This window comes from Tachypleus tridentatus, chromosome 6 (genome assembly GCF_004210375.1).
Source record: "Tachypleus tridentatus isolate NWPU-2018 chromosome 6, ASM421037v1, whole genome shotgun sequence".
Lineage (NCBI taxonomy): Eukaryota > Metazoa > Arthropoda > Merostomata > Xiphosura > Limulidae > Tachypleus > Tachypleus tridentatus.
Window position 1 is genome coordinate 58,708,328 of NC_134830.1, and position 24,109 is coordinate 58,732,436.

The window sequence follows — 24,109 nt, forward strand, 5'->3', positions numbered from 1 at the left end:
TGGACTCGTAATCCGCGGGTTCGAATCCCCGTCGCACGAAACATGCTCGCCCTTTCAACCGGGAGGGGGCGCGTTATAATGTTACGGTCAATCCCACTATTCGTTGGTAAAAGAGTAGCCCAAGAGTTGGCGGTGGGTGGTGATGACTAGCTGTTTTCCATCTAGTCTTGCACTGCTAAATTAGGGTCGGCTAATACAGATAGCCCTAGTGTAGTTTGCGCGAAATTCTAAAACACACCAAAAATGATTAAAATTTAAAACATTAGCTGATTTCTATACAAAATACACATGTGAGCATGTTTTTGCAAAAATTCTTTAATATTGAGCTATAAGATGTACTAAAAACAAAATAAGTTGAATAATTTAGAAAAAAGAAAAGTAATATGCGATTAGATGAATCTATAGTTTTCTTGGTGTGCATTCATTTAAATATTTCTTAACCTGAAAATATGTTAATTATGTTGCACTGTATTACTGTAAGCTCAATTTTAATGTTATAATTTATGTTAGCCAAAGGAAGCTGCGTGTTATAATAGTGATCCAGAGAACAGTGATTTGTGCTAACAATAACGCTTATCTGCAAGTAATTTGATTTTAAGTTAGTTTTAGGATTGTTACAGTTCTGAACATCATTTGAAACGTTCTTCTACAACAATTTGAGACAGTGCACAAGGACGTACTCTTGTACGAATGTTAAAGGAAACAAATAAATTAATAAACTTGACAATGAAATATTTTCACCAACTAGCTTTAACAATCCGCCCATGAAAATACAACGTAACCTCATTGGTTTCAAGAATGAGTCTATCTTGGTGACAACAAAATATAACTTTGACTAAATTTTTAAATTTCATTTAAAATTACCACGAGGGCATAAAGTGATATTTAAAACCTGTTAGGCATGACAGAACAATGAAAAAAAAAACAGCAAAAGGATACAGAGCATTTAAAAAATAACAAAGAACATAAATAAATAATAAATATACAGAAAATTAAAATAAAGTGGTGAGAAAGTAAGACACAAAAGCAATCTACACAAATTTACAGTTAGAGGGAACAGAGTGTTATAATAATGATCTGATGATCCAGATATCAGGCATAGTATCTAGAACAAGAGTTAGTTATAAGTGTCAGTGTTAAGAGTTGGGTGCTTGAAAATGATTGAATTGACATACTTATTTAAAAAAATAATTATTCGGTGGTATGGAAGTGTTAAGACAAGAGTCATTCATTCCATTGCATGGAGATATTTCTTCCATGTCATTACAGTATATAAATTTTAACCCTATAGTAATGCTTCACTGATCCTTGTTAATAATTAAATGAGCCAGAGTGAGAGAATACTTATCATTCTTTAGAATTCTCATATACATGTACAAATGTCATGTCATAAGGGATCTGCTTCAATGAATATACTGATCAAATTTAAGGTCTGAAATAAGTTTAATGGTACGCCAGGCAGAGTGTTAACAATATAGAAAGAAGCTACCATATGGTATCGGTATATGTTACAATAAATCAATTTAGTAGCACTCCACAAATAAACCTTGATCAAAACAGTGTTTTAACACTATATATTAAGTTCTATTGTCATTGTATGGCCTAAAAAACGAATATAATTATCAGAAGTGCAGAGAGTTCACATAAAATCTTTACGTGATGCTGGTTGGACTGTCAAACAAATTGCTACAAACTTGAAATACTCTCCAAACATTGTCAAGTAGACCCTAGATCGTGAGACCAAGACAGTTAGATTTGAAAATAACAAAGGAAGAGGCAGAACACCTAAACTCATTGATACTAATGTTAAATATATTTGTTTACGCAGCAATTGGAACAGAAGGAAGACTGCCACTGATCTCAAGCATGAGATAAACAACTATGTATCAAATAACAGAAAAGAAGACTCAATGATAATGTAACATTTGGTCATGTAGCAGTTAAAAAAAATAATCTTTACTTCGATCTCCAAATATTGTCAAGAGACTGAAATTTGCTAAAAAGTACAAAAAGTGGACTGCTGATTATTGGAAAAGGGTGTTATGGACGGATGAGTCCAAATTTGAAATATTTGGTTCACAGTGTATGTTGTATTTCCGGCAGAAAAAAAAGGTGAACGATAATTACGTCATTGCATAGCACCAACCATGAAGTATGGAGAAGGGAATGCGATGGCTTGTGGGTGTTTTTGAGTTGAGATGACACGAGATATTTGTAAAATAAATGGAATAATGGACTAGTTCAAATATCATCAGATACTGATCCGTCATGGTATATCCAGTGATTTAAGTATTATTGGTAAAGGATTCTACTACCAAGAAGATAATGACCCCCAAACACTCATCCAACTTATGTAGAAATTACTTAGTTAAGAAAGAAGCTGCAGACTCATTCAACTAATGTAATGACCCCCACAGAGCCCCGATCTCGACCCAATTTAGAGTAGTGGTAAGTACATGACCAACTACCCTGGAAGAACTCCCTCAGTGAGGGGACAGTGAAAACAAAAGATAAGATGTCATACTATTCAGTTACCATAGGACTTGAAAAAAAAGGGCCAAAATGTCTTGATGAATGGACAAATTAGTGTTTTCTTTATTTGTATTGAGGCTGTTCAAGAGATTTCACAATTTATGAAGAGGGTAATGTTGTAAGCCATATCTTTATTGCTATAGTTGGTTTGATAGATAGAGAAAGATGCAGGTTATAATGATTTAGAAAACTGGGGAAGTGTTTAAAATTAGGGTTAGTTACAAATAAGAGTAGCAAATAATGAATAAGAAGAGAGAAAGTAGTTTCTAGCCACTAAAGTGAATCAATCAGTGTATTTGGATTTGTATAAGCTTTCGCACTTATTTAGTTTCTTTGTGCAAGTAAGTTGTTGTTTCGTTAGTCCTAGTATTATAAAAAAGCTTTAAAAGTCATTTGTAACGTATGCTCACACCAATATACAGGTGTTCAAACTTGTAAAAAAGGTTAAAGTAGGAAGTAAAGCAATTTGTGATTGATACGCGGATTAAACGTTGAATTATTTTCACCAGACAATTTAAACAGAATCCATTCAGGAAGGAACAACGTTACTGCTGTATGTATATAAGGCTTCATCGTCATCACAATAGACGTTTGAAGACCTGAGGCGTTTGTAAATTGAGGAATGCTCCTTTTTATATAAATTTTGACTAAACGTTTTCATTTTGCATTTAGGGTTATCGTTGAAAATGTATTCCTATATCTTAATTTATAACCCAACTTACCTTCGTCAGCCGTGTACATTTGGCTATTGTTTGTTTGTTTAGAATTAAGCACACAGCTACACAATGGGCTATCTGTGCTTTGCCCACCACGGGTATCAAAACCAGACGTTTAGCGATGTGGCTCTGTAGACATGCCGCTATGGCACTAAGGAGAACTTTTAGTGAAAGGTTATCACATATACCAAAATATTTATAAAATCAGGATATATGGTAATATAACATTTAATTAACGTATCAATTAATGTACACATCGAATAAGTTGCGTTTTTTTCTAATACCGTGTTGATAACTAAAAATTTGAGGTTTAAGTTTCGACTTTTTAAAACAAAACATTCCAACTATACAGAGTAATACAGACAAATATAGAAATTGGTAAGATGAAAATGTAATCTCACCTTTGTTTACTATCACTTCTGCTTTCCAACTGCCTGAAACTTTCAAATTTGTAACCAAAACAACGAACAACACATTTATATTCTGCAGCACAAGAAGCTCTGAATGGTGCCAGCAAGTGTACGTGTTCACGTACACGTCAACAGTTCAACAAGGTCAGCATTTTCTAATATCGAAACTTGTTACTAAGAAGACAGGTGTGGCCTAATTATTAACGTATCCAAACAATGAGGCAGAGTTTTAATAGTTTGTAACGCATTGCCTCATAAATGCACTCCGCACTTGACCTAATGAGAGTAGCCGAAGGGTTAGCAACATAAGCAGTTGAGTAACTTCTTTCCCTCTAACCCCTTCAGTGACTCACCGATAAACTGAAAGCTTGTAACTCTAAACATCTTGTTTCGATACCCTTTATGAGCAGAGCAAAGATAGCCCATTATGTAGCTTTGCGCTTATCAACAAACAAACCTTCCCTATAGTCTAAAATCGGGAACAGCTATGCGAAGGTGGCTGTATTAGTGGCTTTGACGAAACTGTAAAAGAAACAAATAGTTGCTCATAGATAAAACTAACAAAACAGGAATCAGAATTTTTTTATTAAAGTAGTATGCCTGAATTCGGTGGTAGAAGTCAGAATTATTTCTAGTGTGAGCTGAACATGTTGTTAAGTATATAATAATAATATAAAAACAATAACGGTGAAAGATGAATTCCATAATTTCTGTGAACTAGCAACTTAAATATTGTTACGTTAGATAGAAAGTTTAAATTTTAGTAAACAAAGAATCTCTTAAATCCAACTTTTTTCTCTCTTTTATTTAAACTCCATGCCAGTTATGAAACCAAGTATTCGTTTGTATAAGCATACTCTTATGTATCATCCAAAAGATTATCTCAAATAAACCGCATTCTGCAGAATGCATCTGTTTTCGTGCTCTGGATAAACGAATTCTTAGAGTAGATGTAGTTACATCAAAAGGTTAGTCAAATGACTTTTATTTCGACCTTTACGGTAGCTTTGTGATACTGAAGGGAAAATGTTTATGAATAGATACATATTATATATGTAAAAAGGGCTGGTATGAAGTGAGAAATGTTATGTAGAGAAGGGAACAACCTTTCAACCTTCTATGGTGAACCTGACGATGACCGAAGAATGTCGAAACGTTGTTCGTTCCTCTACATAAAATTTTCTCAATCCATACCAGCTGTTTTTACATGTATATTTTTCTCTACAAGTGGGTTTTCTCGTCATCACGGATTACTAGGTACATATTGTTTTAACATATCTATGTAACCAATAAGTGATAAGAATCTAACAAGCTACTAAATATGTTGACCAGTCCTTACGTTTTTTCTTTAAGTTTGTGTATTTAAAATTAAGCACAAAGCTACACAAGGGTAGTACCCACAACCAGGGGCGTAGATTTTTTACACCCGATGGGGGAGGATGATTTTTGCAACCACTTATGTGGACAGTTAAATTTGCAAATTGGTAATCTCTGATCACGTGAACCTGAAAGCTGTAAACGTGCAGTCACAGAGTAATCTTGTTGCCACAATACTTGCATGTATACTTAGGCCTACTGGTTGATACTTACGAACTATCGCTTAGATCGAAAAGCTTTAGAAGCACACCTATATAAAACATGTACATTTCGGCTACTGAAAAAGCCTACATCTAGGCCTAATTATGTAATTCAATTGGTAAGAACACGAGAATCACAAGAACAAACACGCAGTTTGCAGGCCTGTGATGCAATAAAACAATTCAACAGACCAAACTGTAGGGGGGATGATTGTATGCATCATATCCCCCACCTAAAATGAAGGGGGATGTATACCCCCCCCCAAAGAATCTACGCCCCTGCCCACAACAGCTTTCGAAACCCGGTTTCTAGCGGTATGAGTTCTCAAGCATACCGTTGAGCTGCTGGGAGGTCCTTCTTCATCTACGCTGGTAACTATTATTTATTCTGCGAAGTCCACTAAAATTTAGAATGCACCTCAGTTTAGTATCGTCTCTAATAACTTCGCCATGATGTTTTTAATTACTTACAATTTAATGACATTAAAAACAGTATAAATCACATATATAGCTATAGTTTTAGAGTTTAGAGACGAAAGCAAAAGACTATTACATATTGTTCAACTCAGGTATTTTCTCTGCTTTTGATAAACTTTAGTACCACTTGTTATGCTGTATGATTGTTTAAAGGCAGTTGCGTAGTTAAGGAAGATGCCGCAATGCCTCCTTCCAGTGTTCTATTTTCTATCTTTTGTTTTTTTAAGGGGAAGATATTGAAATAAAAATAATTTCTTTTTGTGATAACTTTTTAGATAAACAACGATAATTCAGAGAACTATGCAGCAAATTACCGGTAAAAAAGAACTTTCTGATTGGAACATTTAAATATTCTATGTAATAAAGCCTTAAAAAAAAAAAAAAAACGTATCCAATTACACTTGTCAACGCCCATTTTGTTGACAGAAGTCCATCATACGTCTCTCTCCTGTTCGTAGACCATTTTACGAAAAACTAAACCGACTAAAGGAAAGATAAAGCTACTAATCTATTACATTACATTACCTCCACCACTAAAGGAGGCCCAACATGGAAAGGTGATTAGGGCGCTGGACTCGTTACCTGAGGATCGCGGGTTCGAATCTCCATATCACCAAACATGCTCGCCCTTTCAGCCGTGGGCTCATTATAACGTGAAGATCAATTCCGCTATTCGTTAGTAAAAAAGAGTAGCCTAAGAGTTGGCGGTAGGTGGTGCGAACTACCTGTCTTCCCTCTAGTCTTACATTGCTAAATTAGGAACAGTTAGTGCAGATAATCCTTGTGTAACTTTTCGCGAAATTCAGACAAAAGACAAGAAAACATATAAAATAAACCGCCACTGAAGATAACACCTAGGTGTATATTCTCAGACTTAGAAAGGCCCGGCATGGCCAGATGGGTTAAGGCGTTCGACTCGTAATCTGAAGGTCGCGGGTTGGAATCCCCCGTCGCACCAAACATGCTCGCCCTTTCAGCTGTGGGGGCGTTATAATGTAACGGTCAATCCCACTATTCGTTGGAAAAAAAGAGTAGCCCAAGAATTGACGGTGGGTGGTGATGACTAGTTGCCTTCCCTCTAGTCTTACACTGCTAAATTAAGGATGGCTAGCGCAAACAGCAACAACTAAGACAGAGTAGTCACATGGTTGTTGTTTCTGAATTAAGCAATAAACTATACAATGGGCTATCAGTGCTCTGCCCACCACGGGTATCGAAACCCGGGTTTTAGCTTTGTAAGTCCACAGACATACCACTAGGGGGCGTAGTCTATTTGTTTGTTTTGAATTTCGCGCAAAGCTACTCGAGGATTATCTGTCCCTAATTTAGCAGTGTAAGACTGGAGGGAAGACAACTAGTCATCACCATCCACCGCTAATTCTTGGGCTTGGGCTATTCTTTTACCAACGAATAGTGGGATTGACCGTAACAATATAACGTCCCCACGGCTGAAAGGGCGAACATGTTTGGCGCGACCGGGATTCGAACCCGCGACCTTCGGATTAGGAGTCGAACGCCTTAACACGCTTGGCCATGCCGGGCCAGATGCATAGTCATATGGCATAGAAGCTTCCTTTTGTAATTACTCACAAATAAAATTATTTATTGCTAATTGCAATTGTTTAGTAAGCTCTTGTAGTACGAGTTATTACATAATAATAGCTTTTCTAGGAACTTTTTTTTATTGATGGATACAGACAACTACTTACTATTAGAGTTCACACATAACCTCATATAGCCAGAACAAAGAAATCTCCAGATAACTTATGCTCATTTGTTCTTCAGAACGTGATTTCTAAAGAAATGAAACCAACGACCCATTCTTAAACTGATTTATATATACACATCTAATTTGTATATGTACTGCTGTTTTAATGTTATTTCAATTTATGAGGGTTCGAATCTCCGTCTCTCCAAACATGCTTGCCCTTTCAGTCATGGGGGCATTTTAGTATTACAGTCAATCCTACTATTCGTTGCTAATAGAGTACCCCAAGAGTTAGGGGTGGGTGATGATAATTAGCTGCCTTCCCTTTTGTCTTAAACTGCTAAATTAGGGACGGCTAGCTCAGATAGCCCTAGTGTAGCTTTGCGCGAAATTCAAGAACAAACCTATTGTGAAGCTTAATGCTCAACAACAACCAAATAAAACGTACCATTTTTTTAAAATCGATACATTAAGGCTATCACAATGAGAGTTTTTCTACCCAAAAGAAAGCAAAAAATATTTGCATACTAAAATGTTCAAATATTCATTTGATGTCGCAATTAAGTGTAGTTATAATTCTTGAATGAAAGTCATTCCAGCAGTTTACTATGAAAAAACGCGTGTCCTACGTCACTGAAAGATGTTAGTGATACAGTCCCTCGTTGAATGTAGCGTTTGATGAAGAATCCTTGAACAAAAATTATTAAACTGCTTTCTCTAAACAGGTGGTTGGGGTGCTCGACTCGTAATCTGAGGGTCGAGGGAACGAATCCCCCATCACATCAAACACGCTCGTTCTTTCAGCCGTGAAGACGTAATAATGTGATGGTCAATCCCACTATTCGTTGGTAAAAACAGTAGCCCAAGAGTTGGTAGTAGGTGGTGACAACTAGCTACTTTCCCTTCAACTCTTACACTGCTAAATTAGGAACGGCTAGCGAAACAGCAACAACACTCAACTGATGACTGAACTCAGACAGTGATCATACGGTTATAGAAGTTTCCTTTTGTAATTACTCACAAATAAAACTATTTATTGCTAATTGCAATTGTTTAGTAAGCTCTTGTAGTAGGAGTTATTACATAATAACAGCTTTTCTAGGTACTTTTTTTATTGGTGGGTATAGACAACTACTTACTATTGGAATTCACACAGAACCTCACATAGCCAGAACAAAAATCTGCAGATGATTTACGTTCACTTGTTCTTCAGAACGTGATTTCTAAAGAAATGAAACCAACTACCCATTCTTAAACTGATTTATATATACAGATCTAATTTGTAGATGTACTACTGTTTTAATGTTATTTCAATTTGTGAGCAGCTGATTTGTTTATACAAATTGTGCGATTTCTAATGGCAAATGCTAAGTAATATACACTCTGCTGTATCTTACTAGAATTAATACTCATATAAAAAATTTCCTGTCAAAACATACAAGGACATTATTATACCTCTGCTAAAGAATACCACACTTACAACAAGTTAGTGAAATACTTTATTGAAACACCTCAATGTTCTTAATTAACAACAGAACTGTTTTGTTTTCTCAAAACTGATACACAACAAACTGTAGTATTCCAATTTATTTCTATAGATAATATGACAAGCTCCCTGATATTAAATCTTCTGTTTTTATTAAGGTTAAAATAAAAAAAGGTGAAATTATACAGTCTCACAAAACAATAATTTACACTGATTTCTATCTAATTATCAATGGTACAGAATGTTAAAATGAAAAGATATTCAATATTATTTTTAAACCAGATTAATAACAAATATCTGACATTTTAGAAAAACATGACCTACTGTTGTGTTCCTAGTATATTACATTCACATGGTTTCTTAAATGATTCTCAACAAACTGTGAGGTAAAGAACTAGTACAAATAAAAATGATTGAACTAGTTGATTGCTTCACACAAAATTAAAGATTTTCCTATTTGAAACCACTGAAAATTTTCAGTCATTTGTCTTTAAGGTAATAACATAAACACATGACTGTCAACATGTAATATCGAAACAGGCAAACCAACAGGAGTCTGTTCAGTGAGTGAAAAATACAGTAAATATTTTAAAGATGACCAGAACAAGCATTTGTCTGGCCTCATACAAAACCATATAATAACAACCATTATAAAAGTACGGTGTGTTTAAGTGTTACACAAAACTAGAACCACAGTTTAGGTTTATTTACACATATTCATGTAATCAAAAATACTAAACAGAAAATTCTACCTTTAACAAATTATCAAATAAACGTTCTTAGATTAGTGGAAATGTGAGAGCAACAAGTAAACGTTTACAGGATATCTCCTACCATTAGGAACATTAAGACATACCATAAACAAAAACTATTGTGAAAAAATAAAAATATAAAGTACAGTTTTTATGGAAATTCCAATAAACTTTGAGAATGACACTCATTATATATAATCTATGTATAAAAAAATCCCATGGACACTGATGTAATAAACATAAAAAATCCACAAAACTTGAGGACTGACAATATCACAGCTCAAGTGATTTTTTTCACATGTTAATACATAATTAACCTATCCACTAGTGTATCAATGTTTACAAGATTTTATTTGTTAACTTAGAAAACTTACTGATTCTAAAATATCTACCAGAAAAGAATTAGTGTGTACTATTTATAAGATTTCTGTATATGACTAAAAAAAAGTACCCTACAAGTACATTAAAAACATACAAATACTTAAATGAAAATACAAATATTATCAAAACTAGTTCCTTATAAATATGAGAAAGTATAAAAGGTATTAAAATAATATGAACAAAAGGAAATCCTTCCATAAAACAAACATTCTTAGGCTCCAGATATAAAAGATCCAAATATAACTCCATATATTTAAGTACAAATGAAAAATAGTTTGAAAATTTCGGGCTTCATTAAATGTCTTATAAAAACACAAAATCAACAGAAAACACAGAATGCATGTTCACTTTATGACCATCACAATTATTGAAATTCACAAATCAATCATAGTTAAACTTTTTTAAAAACAACAACATGAAATTTGTTGTTTGACTGGAATTTATGTTAGCAAAAGCAAGTATTTGAAGCTAATATAAAAATGGACACTATTATTCAATCAGGAATGCTGTAGGTTATCTAACAATACTAATATATGCTAGTAATAAACAATCATTACATGCAAGTAGAGTGGTTTTTACAAATGAGATATGTAATTAGTGAAAGCAGGTTTCAACACTTCTCACTGAAAACATTAGGTTCCTTAACAAATATTAGCTAAAATATAAGGTCTCTTTGAACATATAAAAATAATTTGTGAGATATGTATTGATTCAAATACATTAACTAATGGTTTTTTGAGCAATTACTGTATTATTAATGCAATACAATAACACCTCCTCTTGGTCTCAATAAAACAATCTTCTTCACAATGCTATTAAATGGCTGACATAACATTTGCTAATTTATTAAAACAATGAGCTAGTAGTTAGTTTCTTCAGAAAATTCAAGAATTTTAAGTTCTATAAATCAAAAATTATTCATTAAGAATGAAATTTCTTTTGTTAGGCACGTTACAGTATTTGGTGATACAGTATAATAATCACAGAATCCATTTCACACTTCACAGAACACACCTAGTTTTTCCTTACAAATATTGTTTGATAAATCAATGGAACTGAAGAATTTTCTAATGAAATGTTGATGACGTAACTTGGATGCTTCATATTTAATGCATCAACAAGACAAATGTAATGAAACATTACTTAAATAAAATAAAACTTACATAATGCAAACAGCTGAGATTCTTAATACTCATTACCTATTTCAGGAAACATTCTACAAACAATAGCACAAGTACTTTTAAGTACATAAATATCCTGAAAAACTAGAGTACAATGTTCAAGATTGCTTAGATCTCTTTTTTTACAAGTTGATGATGAGTAATGGTGGTGTGCAACATCCAGTCAAATCAAAGAAACAAAGAAAAGGGTCAATTTAACTTAACTTTTCCTACTTATATTTATCTCATAACCAAATCATTTTTACCTTTCAATACCTAGCGCCTTTCATTACTACTGGCTATTTTCTAATTTTAGCAGAATATTTTAGACAATATAATTTTTAAAACCTTCATATAAAATGCAAATATTTTGTGGAAAATATTCAATGTGTACAGAATCTGTTAGTAAGTATTATTTGTTCAAGTATTCATACCAATGCACGTAGAAGTATATCTGTTTTAAAGGTGTGCGACACATACATACTACAGACATGGAAGACAACTTTACAGTAAAAATATCAAAATGGAAGTATACATTAGAAAGCACTGGTTTATCTTAGTTAGCTAGGATAATTTTTAAAGTCTTCCTCCATATGTTGGGTTCTTGAAGGTTGTTGTAGCTTGTTTGTAGATAGGGTTTTCTCCCTAGATGTAAAGAACAAATAAGTGATAGTTATGAAAGAACAAAGCAAGTTTAATATCATTGGAAACTGACATTAGAGATTTGTGCTACACATATACTGAATTAACTATTTTTTTGAGGCCACAAAATAAAATACTATAATATAGATGTCTCTAATTCCATAGATTAGCACTTTGGTTAGAACTGAAAGATTGGGGCTAGCTTCTAATTTTATTAGCTGGTTAATCAATTACAATTAAAGTGGATGTCCTGTTGCTCCCCATCCTTCCAAAAAAAAAAAAAAAAAGAGAGAGAAAAATAGGGTGTGTGTATTATTGTATTATGATATTAATATTTTTTAAAAAAGCTACTTTATATTTTGCTAAAACATTTCTTTAAAGATAATATTGATTTTTTTACTAGGCAAATGAATGAGTTAACCAAATGTTACCATACATATATTATGTTTGTTTTTAATACATGTAATAATCGAATGCTGATAATCTGATAGTTAACAATGCAAACATGTTTTGCTATCACCAGCAAGAATAGTAAAGTTTTTATTTAAATCATATCAAGGTTACAATTATAAATAAGTAGCCAGTTAGCAAATTTTTTATGTACATTGTTAGAACAAGATATACAAAAAAATAATACTCAATAAAAATTTCAAGTCACCAGAATATCTTACAGTCACCTACTTAATAATAAATAGTGACCTGAACTAAACTTACTTAATTTAATAATGATTTCATAATATTTATAAACACTGAAACTCAATAAAACCATAGTATATTAATGTTATTAAAAAAAATCTAATTTTAAATAAAGAACCAAAAATTAACAAGATATCTCAATCATGCCTTAACCAAACCGTTGTATGCAACTTTTGTAATATGCTTGTATATATACATCTGTGTCTAGATAAACTACCTATACCTAATGATGACAAAACCTTCATCACCAAACAGCTGTTGGCATTAAGCTTGTAGTATTAAACAGGCCTGCAGTTGTTTTACTTTTCTGAACTTTTTACGTGTACTACAGTAATTGCTTTAGGCTGAATCCAAAAAAGGCCATTTTTCTTCATCACAGCTTTTTTTTTAAAAAAAACAAAAAACATTACAAAACTTGTGAAAAAAGTGTATTATGTATATTTTGGAATAAAATTTGGGGACCAAGAAAAATCATAGACTCCACACAAAGTTTGCAACTTTTATTTTAAAGAGTAGAGACAATTTACTGAATACAAGAAAAACTCTTTGCCTTTTGGAAATCTCATGGTCTGGAATAAGTTTAGAAAATTTGGAGATGACTTTTGATTTTTGTTCATATAATGTGCAAGGCTACAACATCTGAAGTAAAAAGGAAATTTCTTATCAGAACCTCCAATCTACTATAAGACCTGATGTACCTGTACCTGCTCAACCGGACTTTTGGTAGAGTTTCATCTGATTCTGAAGTCAACAGAAATGAAGGTAGGGACTGTTTTCAACCTTAAACACCTGGCAAACCATAAATATTCACACAGGATGAAACTAATGATTTGGTGAAAGATCTGGGTTTTTCAAAGAACTCTTCAGAGATATGGGGGACCAGACTTTGGGATAAGAACTTAATTTCTCAAGGAACATAATTTCACCGGTAGAGAAATTGTGAGAAAGAACTTGTTTATTGCAACAATATTATTGAATTAATATTAATGTTTGAAATTGCAGTTTATGAACCAAGTGAGTGGCATTTGCTCTTGCAAAAGAAGTTGAAAATGTGTTCTTCATCAAACTGGTAATATATTTGTTATGCATTTGGTTCATGTGAAGGAAAAGCACCAAAATCTTGAGCTTCTTAATTAAGTCAATTACAAACAAAAATGATTGAGTACCTCACAAAGACTTAAGTCCTTAAAATGTTGTTGGATCAACAATTCAGTTATACAAAACTTCCATGTATTTTGGTGTGTATGGGACAGTAGAGCATGAATTCAGCAGTAGATAAAGAAGTAATGGCTATGAAGAGCAGCCTGCCTGATACCAGGATAAAAAAGTGAAAGTTTGGTTGATACAAAGAAAGTATTTTTGACTCCATATCACATAAAACGAAGCTTAAAGATGAGTTTATAAAGGCCTTAGACAAAGATAATGACTGTTTTAAGCATCTTATGTGGGCAATTCAATTTATGTGGCTCTTTCAGAAGTGAAGCTTAAAGAAGAAATTTTTGTTGGGCCTCAGGTTTGTAAATTGACTTCAGATGAACAGTTTGATAGGAAACTGAAAATCTCTTAAATCTTTATGTTTACTCTGATATTAAATGCCAGTTTAATTCTTGCTCTATCCAGTCATAACTAGACTTTCTTTACAGTTGTTTCAAAATCATGTTTCAACCAAGTTCTATTAAAAAATTAAGGAAAATGGTTGAAAATAAAGAAATGGATTAATATATTCTCAAGAAGTGTGTTCTTAACAAAATTAAAGTTATTGTTTGGGATGGGCAGAGAAATTATTAAAATGAATCAAGAGGGTTGTTTTATTTACAGGAAAAGCTTTGCAGCTATGCAGAAATAACAATATGTATTTTTTTCATCATTAATTACATTAAATAAGTATGAAAGTATAAGATGGTAACTAATTCAAAAATATTTTTGAGCTATATTTTTGGCATATAATTTGAATTAATACATAAGATTGACTTTTACAATTTGTGTCTCAAAAATTTTATCAAGCAGAAAAAAGGCAGAGGAAATTTTGCTTTCAGACTTGAAATAATTTAGAAATTAATCATTTTTAATCCTAAACCTTGTTCTCGAAAATGTATTGTTCTATGCTGTAGAAGCATATAATGAGTTAGTTTTGTACAATTCCCCTATGGGCCTCTACCCTTCCTTCATCAGAGTATTTAAAGTATGCAATCAAATGGTTTAACATTAGGTCACAAAATACCATAATAAGCTTATTTATTAATACTACAGTACTGAGAATAGTAAAGAGTAACTCTAACTAGACTAAAAAATATACATAACTTACAGGAGTAATTTCTCTTTGAGTACAAGTTGCATTAAACAAAGGTTTAACTCATGTTAGGCCTCAGACAAGTGGACCTGTAGATTTTCATGTCTGAGATAAGAATTATTTTAAAAGGTAATAGTGCTTATATATCAGCTAGATACTTGGTATTTGCTTGCTTTCTGTTAAGATGACATCATTCTTATGATATGTTTACCTTATAAACAATTACAAATCACTTCTCTCTCACTCACTCACACACAAAAAGCATTAATGGTAATTAACAGCCCAATCATGTAAAAACTCTGACATCTTTTTCACACTGCATGGTAGTGTATGGATGTTTGGATTTTTTTTTAATAGATTTGTGAAAACTTAGATAGAGGGGGAGTTGGACATCTAAGTAACACAATTATTAAAAAAGAGTGAAGGGGATTACCCTCTTTCCCTTTTTTGATATCTTTGCCTGCTTACACAACATTAAGAATGAGATTGAGAGTCCAGACCTCCTGGATCTTTTCCCTAGATCTAAGTTTACTTATATAACGTTAAAAAAAAGTAGAATTATAAATGGGAAACATAACACAATGTTTAAAAAAAGTACACTTACACTATTTTACACTTAAGCAGACAGAGCTCAAAGTTAGTGCCAATGACAAACAGTCTTAGTAGCTTTACAACAACAATAACATCATGCATGTTAAGTGGCAATGAGAATCAAACTTGTGATGTCACATTAACTGTGACAAAAATATTTCATTGTACATTTTTGCTGTTTTTAATTTTTGAAGTGTGTGGAATACTTCAATATTTAAACATAATGGTAATACTGTGATTTTTGAGAAATCAGAAAAAAATAAATTCATGGAAACCCTAATTTCAATAAGTTGATTACGTTCATGATAACTGATGTAATTTCGATCAGTCAGTTGTTTCAATAAACAGAAACACTAACTCTGATTAGTGGATTATTTTTGTGGTATTAATCAATTAATTTACTAAACATATGTAACTGATTATATCAATTAAATCACTCAGTTCTAACTTTGGTTCTGCCGAGTGCATGGACAAGTTTACGTTACAGAAACTGAATGATTAGCTTAGACTGCTTTATAATAAAACAAATAACTGAAGAATTCTTTCATGTACATTTGTAACAAATATGTGATCTGACATCATTAAATGTATGAAGTTCATAGAATACATTATAAAATGAATTCAAGATTGCTGTGATATCAAAACAATCCTATTATAACATCAAAATTTATGACAATGTTATACATTATTTAGTAAAAATTATCTTTATTTTACACTATTTATCAGCTGAAAAGTACAGAAAAATATATATCAAATGCAATTTCAATTCCTTAACACACACACATTAAAACTTTAGATTTATAGTAACATGGATGGAAGAAACAATAAAAGGTAACCACTCACGGTATCCCACTTTGCCATCTGTCTTTCCTTTTCAAACTTAGCAAACTCTCTTCGATCATGAATGGTAGTGAGCAATTTCCAGATGAGCAAGAGTGCTAATCCAACCAGAACAATCCCACCAATAACTCCAAGCACAATTGCTAAAATACTGATTGGCTCTGGACAATCTAATAATTGAAAACAGAATATAAAAGAATTTAAAACTTTTTTTTTCACGGCAATTAAACATTAATTTTCTAGCATTGAACAAATACGTCATTCACATTTATATTCTACATATGTAGTGTGGTTGAGAATAGTTTTTAAAAATTTTTTGATAAGCATCAGCATTATGGTCAAACAAAGTAGCTTAAATTCAAAACATTATCAATGTTCTCCACTTTCTAACATAGAGGTAGCAAACCCATGGCATACCAAAAACTTGTGCTTTGGTTATCTTTCAGGGAATATGTTGTGATACAAATACAAATGTTATTTGGAATCTTTGCATATATCTATGGACATTACTAAAATACAAGTCATATTATTAATTATTTCATTTAAATGTGTAATGCCTTTTAATTTGACCACTTGGACTACTCAATTCCTGCTGGCTTTTATTTGGGGCCTAAAATTGACATCAATTCTAAACATGTTGCCACATGTGGTCTAATTCAAAATGCTTGTTTCTATAATGGTTAGTCACTCTTGACAAACATGTCAATGAAAATACAGCACTTCAATACACTTCCTACAATACCAATAAACCCATATACTGGCTTCTTTAACCTATGAAATATTCTCGTTAATTTACTTTTGAAATTAAATTATGTTTCCTACTAGAAAAAACCAATGACTAAGTTATGCAATAGTTGCAGATCTAATAACAATCCCCAGTGGACAGAGGTATGTATGTGGACTTACAATGTTAAAAACTGGAGTTTGATATATATGGTAGGCAAAAAACCGATAGCCCATTGAATAGCTTTGTGTTTAAACACAGACACAGATGTAACAGGAAAAAAACAGGAGTTAACATAGTATCTACATTGCAAGAGGCTTAACATTTACATTTGCAATTACAATAATTTTAGATATTAATAGAAACATTTGCAGCAGTAAATAACAGGAAACAAGAAGATGGGAAAGTACAGCTTATGTAACATATTCCCAGCATGTACTGCAGGTTATGTGAAAGTGTGGAGACTTATAGGTAAGTGAGGTATGCTCTGTAATACGTAAATATTCAAAAGGGAAAACAGTACTTCAGAGATAAGACTACAAGATCTGAATATATAACTATATGTAAGATACACCAAAAACATTCTGTAGAATCAAACAGATATGAGACTAATTCAGAGCAGATGCATAATATAAATTTCTCAAAGAACATAGAAACTAGGTTATTACATATGTCTGAAAACAGATGCAGTAACATAAAACTGAACTACTATACTGCTCAGTTAATAAAAATAATACTTTATGAAAAACCCTTTTACAAATATATGAAGGCTAAAGAAATATGATGGGACATGAAGTGTGAATAATGATGCACTTTTTTGGAAATTTATATCAAACACTGTCAATGACAGGAAATGAAATGTAAATAGTGATTGGCTTTTCTTTTTGGATTTTCATATAAAATGCTACTAAAAAGGGTGAATAACAATTTTTTAAGACTTCCATTTAACACTCTGATAAATGGATGTGAAGGGTGAAAATGATCCATTTTCTTAGACTTCCATCTAAAATGTTACCAGTGAATGAATATGATGAAGAGTTAATAATAACCCATTTTCTTGGATTTCTCTGTAAAATGCTGAAAATGAAGAGATATAGTGAAGGATGAAACTTTGTAGAATGGACAGCAACTGCCTGTTGTTGAGACACCAGTGTAGAGGACGACGTTCAGAAAGTCTTCAAGACGAAAGGCGGAAAACTTTCAAACATCATCCTCTACACTGGTGTCTCCACAACAGGCAGTTGCTGTCCATTCTACAAAGTTTCATCATGAATACTCTGCCTAAACAATCTGTCAAAGAATAGTAAAGGATGGATAATCCCTTTTCTTGTACTTCCATATAAAATACTGTTAAAAATGGAACATGAAGAATGAATAATAATAATTTTTTTACCCATAAATAATACTGACAAGGTTGTTTTATCATCTTGCTTTTACTGTAACACTTTTCTCCTTACCTTTCGTTCTTTCAGCCCAGACCAAAGGATTGTTATTCTCATCCAGTGTGTAAACAAACTTAAACTTGCAGTCGTCATCATCTCTGAAGATGCACAACCTTTGTTCTGGTTCTTTCACTACAGCACAGACATTTATCTTAAGCTACATCCACACAATAGCCAGTTAAAAACATACAAATTAAAAGCAGTTACATTTGCCCTTAAAATTTTGTCAAACATCTGTTACAAAATCATGCACAGTACTTAATGCTGATTTTCTATTTTGTTCAGGTCAAATACTAAGTCACAACACACTATTTTTCTTCAATAATTTAACTGAATTTCCTTTAAACAACCATATAAAAACTAATGCCAATAACTCTCTGATCACAAAGTCTGAAATATTTCCATGTGCTATACATACATACTAAACCATAATGTTTTTGCCACTCAGTTAATTTCTAGTTCTTACAGTAAACATGTGGTGAGAGTGATGTCTTCCTTAACTACAACTCAATATGACCAAACGAATTTATACATCTTTTTCTTTTAGTTAGTTTATAGTAAATAACAATTCCAATAGTCCTCTAAATCTGACATTATTATGATTGACATTACTTCACTAAGATATCTAGTCCAGGTACCTTTAATTTATTAACTCCATATATTTCTCAAAACGTTTCCAACGAATAAAATCTTTCTTCTTGCTAAAATATGGTAGTTGCAGAGATTACCATAAGTCTTAGTGATGGTAATGTGCAAGTTATGTATGCACAAATTTAGGCCTAACATTTATCCTGTTTCAATAATCTACTGACTTTCTAACTATTTCTAACACTATTTGAAAGTAGTAATATTAATAATTTGTGCATGATTCTACCATCAAATTAATGAAAGTTCTAAAAGAATACAATAACTCATAATTTTAAAGAAATAATACAGTTTTTACACTTAGTTTATCTTAATAGACATAACAGTTTATATTATTGCTATGGTTTTGCTTGTACAAGGTATTAAGTAACCACAAATAACAGCATGGATAAATATCAATACAAGAGATATTGATGCTATTACAGTAAAGCCACCGTTAGATAATTGTATATTTTATAGTGTTTAGAAAATTTCTACATTGCTCTGAGTATGACATAAAACATTCCAAGCAGAGAATAGTTCCAATGTATAAATCAAATAGTAATGTATATAATTATTAATTATGTATTTAAGGAAATACAAATTAGAAATGGTAATGATTCAATCAGTATAAACAGTACATTAGTTTTATAGAAGTAGCAATTACCAAATTAATTTTTGTATTTAAAATAAAAACACTCTTAATGACTTGCTATTCTTAATAACTTAAGTTTCAGAAGACTATAAAGAGAAACTATTTTATGGTAAAAAATACAAATCTCTGTAATCTGAGAACCTTTAAAAGGTGGACCTTTCTTCATCAAGGGAAAAACTGATGAAGAGAGGTCAATCCTGTGGAGGTGCTCGAGTTACAGGTTTTGTATCTTTGCTTTACTTTCCCAACATCGTAAAAGAAAGTACTTTCTGGTATTAAAGTTGCTAGGACTAGTTGGTACAACTACCTTCTGCTTCACTAACTTCTTCTGGAATAAAAGAACAGTTTTTGCATTCCTCATCAGACAGTGGACCAGATTCAAACATTAAACACTGAACACACTCTTTTAGGTCTTCACAGAGGCCAGGACATGTCTATATTGTTGAAGAAAAGTTAGAATACTTTAATTTTTTATCAGTTCCCTATTGGTTTATTTTGGACATCTGCGCATATCTACACAAGGATTGTCTGTTCTAGCTATCTTCAATTTTTAACTGATAGATTAGAGAGAAGGCAACTGCTAAACAACAAACACCTTTAATTCTTTGGCTAATAAAATTTTAGGACTTAGCCATCAATCTCATAGTGTCAATGATCCCAAAGCACACAGTTTCATTTTTTTTGTAATAACGGGATGCTGATCATGGACCTGCAAATCCATAGTCCAGCAAGCTAACCATTTGGTTCTCGGTTTACTCATTTTATATTTTACTTGTTACTGATTGAACTGTGCAGCCAAGATTAAAAAGAATTATTTTATACATATAAAAATAGATTCACAATTTACAGTTTTGTACAAAACAGTTCTACTAATACTACACAGAACATTAAAAACATAATTTTAGGTTAATATATTAGTTATCACAGTTATCGGTCATTTAGTTTTATAACAAGCTATATCTGTGTTGTATTTTAAACAATTTATCTGTTGAATAATTAATGAGAAGTTTCAATTAGATGCATCAATGTTGAATACTCCTTTAATCCTTATAACTATTGATTTAATGTAGTGAACAAAAAACAAATAGCAACACTATGTACATCATGCACGTTTTCATAAATTTTAACAAGAAATATTGTAATAAAAACGTAGCTATGCTATGACAAATGTTATTTTAGTTTATATATTTTCTGTTCTCTAAAAGAGTAATATTTTTTTTATTGCAACAACTTATCTTCCCAAGGAATATTTGTGTTCCTATCAGGGAGGAAAATGAATTTAAATAATAAACAATAATTTCTATAGTGTTTTGGTGTACAGAAAGACATTAACACTAGCAATAAACAACCTTATACTTCGAAGTTTCATACTGTTAGTTTCAATTTGAGTTTTAATGAACGTTCCTAAACAAGCTTTAAAGCGAAACGTTAGTGATTAATTACACAAAAATAACATTCTGGTGTTATATGGTCATTTATTACAAGTATTAATAAATGTATTTCTCAGGTATATTATTTTTATTGTTTTAGAATCTATATGGTACACCCGTAAACAAACTTTCTGCAAGATTGGAAGAAAGATTTCAGGTAAATCTTGTTCACATTAACTCAATAACTATACTTTATAGTGAAGTGGAATTTTCAAACAACTCAGTAATAATATTTTATTAATAATAATAATAATAATAAAATAATAATAATAAAGATTTCAGGTAAATCTTGTTCACATTAACTCAATAACTATACTTTATAGTGAAGTGGAATTTTCAAACAACTCAGTAATAATATTTTATAGTAAAGTTGAAACAGTAACTCAACAACATTATTTTATAGTAAAGTGGAGTTTATATGTAACTTGATAATATTTTAAAGTTTGCATATAATCAGTGCTTGAAGTGAAATGGTTTGACAAACTTTTGAAGATGATGTTGCATTTCTTGTTTTCATAAGTATTCTTTAATTGTTACTCTAAAACTAGCCAAAATGTAAAAATAAAAAAAAATATTTGGTTTCATTACATCAGATTAGGTAAGATAATAAAAAAATCTTAATAAAATATACTCTGAAGCAGCTCTTGTCATGTAATTTGATATGGTAACATGAGCTGCATGTAAACTGGTTTGGTTTCATTTGAATTTCATGCAAAGCTACACAAGGGCTTATCTGCATTTGCTGTCCCTAATTTAGCAGTGTAAGACTAGAGGGAAGGCAGCTAGTCATCATCACCCACCATCAGCTCTTGAGCTACTCTTTTACCAATGAATAGTGGGTTTGACCATCACATTATAATGCCCCCAAAGCTGAAAGGGCAAGCATGTTTGGTGCGACAGGGATTCGAACCCATGACACTCGGATTACGAGTCAAGTGCCTTAATCACTTGGCCATACTGGGCCCACATGTAAACTGAGTGATCTGTAGCATGTGTGGCAGGATCATGCTGACTTACAAATTTAAATTTAATAAAAGTTGTTTTGGCTTTAATAACTGATTTTACATAATACGACTATACAGACTTTGAAAATATTAATTTTTTTCTGTTGTGTAAGGATTTTTTTACAAGCTGGAAAAAATATTTGGATCAAATCATTATTTCAATTACCACAATGAATATTTTTTATTATTATGTTTGTTAACAGAAATATAAACAAACTGAAGAAAAGGGAAGAACAATGATGTCAAACAAATATCCATTCTTTCATCCCTATTTCATTTGTGAAATCTACATCTCTTAGTCTCAAAACTATGTGCTGCAGTTGCACTTTTATTTATTGAATCTGGAATATCTTGTTTCAATGACCAGCAGTAACTAGCCATAATGCTCTTGTTCCATCTTCCCAGACACTTTCTCTCCATTTCACTGATGTCTTGATGAAACCTTTCCAGATGTTTCAAGTTGATAATAATCCCTATCATCATATCTATTGATATAATATTCAGAATCAGATGAAACTGTACCAAGAATCTGGCAGGGTAGATAAAGGTACATCAAGACCATGAGCAACAGGTCTTGATTGCTTGGTTGTTTAGTGTTTATTGGCACAAAGTAACTGAACCAAACAACCAGTAAAAAATTAAAAATAAAAGTAAAATTATTAAAATATTAAAATAGGAATTATGTTAAAACAAAACAAAGACAAATTTTCAAATTAAAAACTTAAATAATTCTGGAATTAAAAAAGGCCAATGGCCCTTAAAGATTTTAAAAACACAACTGAGGTGGACAGCATCACCATCAGAGGTAAACCCATGGTAAAAACATGTCTAAAATGGTGCCATTACTCATGGTCGTAATGACGGTATGACAGTAAAATGTGGGCTATTGTGACTTGTCACACAGACCACACATTGGTGCATCAGATCCAGTTAAAAATAACCAGAAGAATGGCAAGAGAGGCAGGAGGGAGATGGTGCAGCATCTTGTAGTGAATAGCATCAGGTCAGACTGATGTATTGCTAGACCAATAAAGAGCAAAATCGAGTTTCACCTCCTTAACCATGAAGACTCATGCAGAGCAGTTGCCTCTTTCCTTTCAAGTTAATTATCTCTAAGACTATAATCACCCCTTTACTCTGGTGAAACTTTGGCTAGTTACATGAGGAAAGCGATTGTCGAGAGATTTAACAATGCTCTGGGCATCAACAACTTTTAGCCATTGGAAAGCAAGTTCGAGGGGGGGCAGAAGTATACTGCCTACTGGCCTTCTGAATCTTGTCCCATATGACTTTGGATCTGGTGGTAGAAAAGATGCTAGTTGTGAACTTAATCCAAGGTTCCTTCTGGCTTTGATATCTAACCTGCCAAGCATGTGCATGGGCCTGCTAAATAGTGTTGCAGTTTCAAAGTGTGGGACATCTATCAAAGGTATCCCAAGCCTGTTTTTGAGCCTTTCACGCCATGTGGCAGGCATGATTCCACCACAGACGAGGATAGTGAGATAAATGTGTCAAGGTTTTAGGAATAGATAAAGCAGCTGCTTGGACAATACTGCTGTCACATAGTCATCTATTGATGGCTCACAGATGATAGCAGGATCAAGTCCTGAGAGAACAGTGAAAGAGGGTCAGTTGGCCTTGCCCAGCTTCTGCTGAAGCATATGGGCCAGGTGGCATCAACCAAAGCTTGTCCATCTCAAAACATAGAGAAATGATCACTGCCCACAAAAAGTAAGAGAAAAGTGAAGGAAAGCAGACAGAGAGATCAACAGCAACAAAAGACTGACCCCTTTCATCAATATCAGCACCTCCCCAGAGAGGTTAGATCCATTAAAGTCCCCCAGCATTAAAGAGAGATGGAAACTGTTCAATGAGAGCATCAAGGTCTGATTGATCATAGGTCTCTCCAGAAGACGGGTGGAGAGAACAGAGTGATGGTACGATCCAAGGAAACATGGATGGTTATGGCATC

At 32.5% G+C, this 24,109-nt stretch overlaps 2 protein-coding genes across 7 annotated transcripts in view; both read right to left on the reverse strand.

Moving 5' to 3' along the window:
* LOC143252612 (aromatic-L-amino-acid decarboxylase-like) overlaps positions 1-4,076 on the reverse strand; it is a 39,365-nt gene extending 35,289 nt beyond the window's left edge. The window contains exon 1 of one of the 3 annotated variants that reach the window (XM_076505011.1): positions 3,650-4,076. Coding sequence is in view for 1 of the 3 variants with exons in the window: in XM_076505009.1 (XP_076361124.1) it covers positions 3,255-3,273 (19 nt within the window). In the remaining 2 variants the exon portion in view is untranslated. Of the gene's footprint in view, positions 1-3,254; positions 3,503-3,649 lie in introns of those variants that run through there. The other 2 variants (XM_076505009.1, XM_076505010.1) reach the window with 2 other exon arrangements.
* A 4,830-nt stretch (positions 4,077-8,906) lies between these two features.
* The window catches only part of LOC143252613 (integrin beta-PS-like), a 51,666-nt gene continuing 36,463 nt past the window's right edge, over positions 8,907-24,109 (reverse strand). For all 4 annotated transcript variants that reach the window (XM_076505013.1, XM_076505015.1, XM_076505014.1 and 1 more), the window contains 4 exons: positions 20,011-20,137; positions 18,440-18,556; positions 16,262-16,428; positions 8,907-11,844 (listed from right to left, as the gene is read on the reverse strand). In XM_076505013.1, the coding sequence (XP_076361128.1) occupies positions 11,776-11,844; positions 16,262-16,428; positions 18,440-18,556; positions 20,011-20,137 (480 nt within the window). In that variant the 3' untranslated portion in view covers positions 8,907-11,775. The remainder of the gene's footprint in view (positions 11,845-16,261; positions 16,429-18,439; positions 18,557-20,010; positions 20,138-24,109) is intronic.